This window comes from Nansenia antarctica (assembly GCF_963989245.1).
Source record: "Nansenia antarctica genome assembly, chromosome: 3".
In the NCBI taxonomy this organism is placed as follows: Eukaryota; Metazoa; Chordata; class Actinopteri; order Argentiniformes; family Microstomatidae; genus Nansenia; species Nansenia antarctica.
This window is the reverse complement of record NC_137688.1, coordinates 12775355-12780354: the sequence shown is the minus strand read 5'-3', so window position 1 is coordinate 12780354 and position 5000 is coordinate 12775355. Positions and strand designations below refer to the sequence as shown.

Here is a 5000-nt window from a genome sequence, read left to right as displayed (position 1 = left end):
CTCTCTCTCTCTCTCTCTCTCTCTCTCTCTCTCTCTCTCTCTCTCTCTCTCTCTCTCTCTCTCTCTCTCTCTCTCTCTCTCTCTCTTTTGAATCCATATTTCCTCCTTCGCTTGTTAATGGCTTAATATTTCACTCCATTATTAATGTGATCATTAACACTGGACGGGACGGGGGGGGCTGGGGGGGGGGGTTGAGATCATAGGTAATAAGAAGAATAAATAACTGTGGAAATGTCATTTGGGTTTAATGAAAAGTCCTTGTCCTCTCGTAGCTCTGTCATACAACTGTGGCAATACACCAGATGACATTTAGGATGAGATATCATCACCACCGTTATCGCAATGAAACCCCAGCAGTTCTGCCATAAGCGATCTGTGTGTGTGTGTGTGTGTGTGTGTGTGTGTGTGTGTGTGTGTGTGTGTGTGTGCGTGTGTGCGTGTGAAAGGGAAAAGTCAGTGATGCCAGTCCCTCTCAATTGAGTCACTCATTCCATTGAGGGTGGGGTGGAGGGGGTTGCGTTTCTTTACCTTTCAGCTGTCTAAACACACCTGCCCTTGGTGTGCGTGCATGGACTCACTCTCCCAGGTTTGAGATGTGGTGATATCATCTGCGTCAGGCACTGAAAGGGTTAAAACCGTGTGTCGGAGCACCTGCAGGAATGCTTCTGTACAAAAGAACAACGAGGGGGAGTCACCTCCTCCTCCTGTCTCCCCAAAACATACACATGCATGGACAGAGCATAGGTTCCTCCACCACGCTGTGGGAGATATGGGCGTGTGTGAACACGCCTGTCCTCTCAGAGTCTTATACAACCTTCCTGTCTCTGAGCCTTATAGACGCTCCTCTACCCCCTCAGAGTCTTATAGACCTACAATCTTCCTGTAATGTTAGCCTAGCCTCCTCACCTAGCTCTACCTCCATTGTCTTATACAACCCGCCTGTCTGTTAGCTTCCTACACCCACCTCTACCCCCCCCCCCCCCCCCCCCGACAGAGTATTATCCAAGCTTAACTAGGCCTTTCTGCCCTGAAAAATGTGTCTGATAATTATGACTTACTTGTTGATGATTTACTGTTGGAAAGTGAGGTATTAGATAAGGCATGGAAATGCACTCTGTTTGATCCGCTGTGTGTGCATATTTTGAATATGAATCATTAATGGTTTAACGGTTACATTTTTCTTTTGTGGCCAAAATTGTCTTGTCTGAGAATTGGTTATTCGTCGTATCACCACTAGATGGCGATATAGCTTCATTTAGGGTCTTAGGTCTTTTTTTATAGTTAATACTTCATACCTCTCATCATGAAGTTGGGGAGCAACATGTGGCTTTTAGAGTAATGAAACAGCAAGACATACATGTTGAAACTGGAAACATTTTTATGAAGAAACATTTCTATAAAGACTTTTTTTCTCCTTCACTTATGTTTCCCAGGTTCGATGCTCCCGGCCTGAAGCGCTCTCACCCCCACGGCACTGACTCCAGGAACAAGCCCCCTGAGCCAGTCATCAGCCAGATCATCGACAAACTCAAACACATCAACCAGGTGGGCTGTGTGTGTGTGTGTGTGCGTGTGTGTGTGTGCGTGTGCGTGTGTGTGTGAGTGCGTGCGTGCGTGCATGCTTGTGTCAGTCACAACATAAGTCAGAGAGGCTGTTGATGGTGGACACATGTTGATGGGCCCCCTCACTCTGCACCAGCTGACTGGCCAGCTCATTCACAGGCTGTGCAGGTTGTTCCATGCCTATACAATGGTGAGGCTGCTTAGAGGCTGGTTAGAGGCTGGTTAGAGGCTGGTGCGATGGTTTTGATTGATTGATTGAAAACTTTATTAGAAGATTTGCAGAAGTAGGTACATGAAAGTACATATTACATACAAGGTCAACTAAAAGGATAAAAACCCAAGAAAGCCACTGGCTTATTTCAATTGGGGTCCTTGATTCTCAATTCATCGTTAATTCATCGTGGTAAGGCTGGTTAGAGGCTGGTTAGAGGCTGTTTAGAGGTTGGTTAGATGGTGAGCCTGGTTAGAGGCTGGTTAGAGGCTGGTTAGATGGTGAGCCTGGTTAGAGGCTGGTTAGAGGCTGGTTAGAGGCTGGTTAGAGGCTGTTTAGAGGCTGGTTAGATGGTGAGGCTGGTTAGAGGCTGCTTAGAGGCTGCTTAGAGGCTGGTTACACCTTACCCTCTATGAGTCACTTAAACCGTTAACCTGGGACGAGGCTAACAAGGATGAGCACATCTCTCAGAGCGATGATGGGGGTTGTTGTGATGAACAGGACTAATGTCCACCCTTACTGTAAACGCCAGCTGTCGTCAAGGCCGACCGACGTCCCCATTCCCCCGCTCCTCGGTTGCCATGACATCCCTAGCTAGTTTGGTGGACAGAGGTACCCTCTCAGTATGACTCCGTAGCGGTCGGTTGTATCAGCCAATAAGATCTATGGACGTGTTTCCCCTGGTTGTTGATGTAAGGTTTGGGCTGTTGACATGCAGTACTGCCCCCCCCCCCCACACACCCCACCAACTAGGAGCTTAGATCAGGTTAGCTTCCTCCTATATCCTCCTATATCTGTGTGTGTGTGTGTGTGTGTGTGTGTGTGTGTGTGTGTGTGTGTGTGTGTGTGTGTGTGTGTGTGTGTGTGTGTGTGTGTGTGTGTGTGTGTGTGTGTGTGTGTGTGTGTGTGTGTGTGTGTGTGTGTGTGTGTGTGTGTGTGTGTGTGTGTGTGTGTGTGTGTGTGTGTGTGTGTGTGTGTGTGTGTGTGTGTGTGTGTGTGTGTGTGTGTAGGAGGAGAAGAGGGGCTTGTGTGCTTCAGACCTGTCTCAAAGGATTACCTTCCCTCTCTCCTGTTCAAACAAATGGGGCAAGGAGATCTAAGAAGGAACTCCTGCCCCCCTCCACCCCCTGCCCTCCCTCCCCCCTCCCCTCCCCCCCTCCCTTCAGCTCAAACCCCCTCAGGGGAAGTATGGGGGGTTGTTCCACGTCGGGGAGACGATGTAATTTTCTCAATTACTTTTGCTGCATTACCTCATGTGCGCTTAGCCCCCCACCTAACAAGAGGACATGTTTTTGACTGTGAATGTTCTCTGGAACAGTCTCACCCCCCCTTCTGCTCTCAACCTGGTCTCACACAGCTGCTCTGTTTGCCTTTAAATCCTCTTTCTATTGACTTTACACACACACACACACACACACACACACACACACATACACACACACACACATACATACACATACACACAAACACACTCACGCATGCGCGTTCACACACACACACACACACACACACACACACACACACATACACACACACACACACAGTCACACAAACATCTCTCTCTCACACACACACACACACAGACACACACACACACACACACACACACACACACACACACAAACACACACACACACACACACGCAGTCACACAAACATCTCTCTCACACACACACACACACACACAGAGACTTATAGAGACATAAGACTCACATGATCTTGGACTTGGGCTCCAGTGGCAGACACCAGCTGTTTGTGAAAGACTGTTTACCCTGTTGATTATGTCTCTGAAAGCATTCTGATGAGATAGCGCCTCTTCAACTGGGACAGTAAGGATGACTGGGTTCTTTGTACCGAGTGGGCCCAGACCATCCCCAACCCCCTATAAACATGCACAGGCAGTTCATTTGAGTTGTCCTGTCCCACTGTGTACGTGTATGTATGTGTGTATCAACGGTGTTTACATAAAGGTCTGAAGTCCCTCTGCAGATTGTAGACTCAAAGAAGATACACGCAAGCAGACACACACCTTCTGTTTAGTCAGAGATAACAACAACATGAAACTGGAACAACAGCAACGGAATGGAAAGTCTCGAGTTAGCGAGGCCACTAGCTAGCATAGCCATTCGTAAGTGGGTAGAACGACCCTTCTAACCCGGGGTCGTGCCGATCACCACATCTCACTTAGAAGGTCTTCGGGCGGCGCAGGAGAAAGTGGTGTTGTTTAGCGAGGGAAGGTAAAGCCGAGTTTTACAAGGTCTCCGCCTACCTCCTTGTTAAAAGACCACCAGATCTGGATGGTGGGATGCTGAAGCAGATGTTCTAATTGAACATCTGACGTGTGTGTGTGTGTGTGTGTGTGTGTTTGGGGGGGATGGGGGCGGGCAGTGTTGGTGCTTCAGAGCCAGGGATAATGACTTTCATCTGTCATGATGATCTTGTTGTGTGTTTGGGATAGTACACAGAGGTTTAGTAGACACCAAGCCAGTGGGAGGGTGTGTGTGATCTCCCTGGATGTGTGTGAATCTGGAGGACGGTCTGGTGAGGCTGTGTTATGTTTGTGTGGATAGGTTTCTTTGGTGGCTGTGTGTGTGTGCGCGTGCGTGCGTCTATACGAGTGTTGTGGGGCTTCTTTGGTTCCTAACACTTTTCCCCTGAAGTTATTGGAATTTTCTAACGACCCTTCAAGTGAACTGAATCAACATTTCGAGCCAAAACCCTAAAGGAAACAGTCCCAGGCCACCATTATGTTGAACCTCTGCTATAGGGGTTCAGAGTGATGCGATGGGAAGATGGGTCCACCTCTCTCTCTCTCTCTCTCTCAAAAAAAGAAAACCTCCACTTCCTTCCAACTGTAATCCCCATGATGCTTCATTCCTGCACTCTTAAGTGCTCTGTGACAACGGGCTTGTAAAAAAAAAAAGCGGTACGCAGCGGAAAAGTGTAATTTCTCACTTTGTCAGTGTTGATCAGAGTATGTCGTGTAGATACAGAAACTGTCTGGCAGGGAGGGTCGGGCCCGTGCTCCTCTGCGAGGCTAAACTAAACACCGAAAAAAAAACACAAAGCCTTTCCTCCCTGTGCTTATAAAACAAGCCTTTCTCACGCCTTAAGCGGCTGATGTAATGGCTGGCCACAGCCAAGTTTAAAATGAGCTGTGCTCTATAAATGGATGGAGAGAAATGACTTTGTGCTTAGGTTATTGCTCTCGACTGTGGAATGTCTC

General features: G+C 48.1%; 1 protein-coding gene across 1 annotated transcript in view; it reads left to right on the top strand.

Moving 5' to 3' along the window:
- The window catches only part of gpc3 (glypican 3), a gene marked incomplete at both ends in the record, with an annotated part of 80527 nt that overhangs the window by 64189 nt on the left and 11338 nt on the right, over positions 1–5000 (top strand). Inside the window, one exon of the mRNA XM_080526932.1 lies at positions 1434–1545. Coding sequence (XP_080383058.1) covers positions 1434–1545 — 112 coding nt within the window. The remainder of the gene's footprint in view (positions 1–1433; positions 1546–5000) is intronic.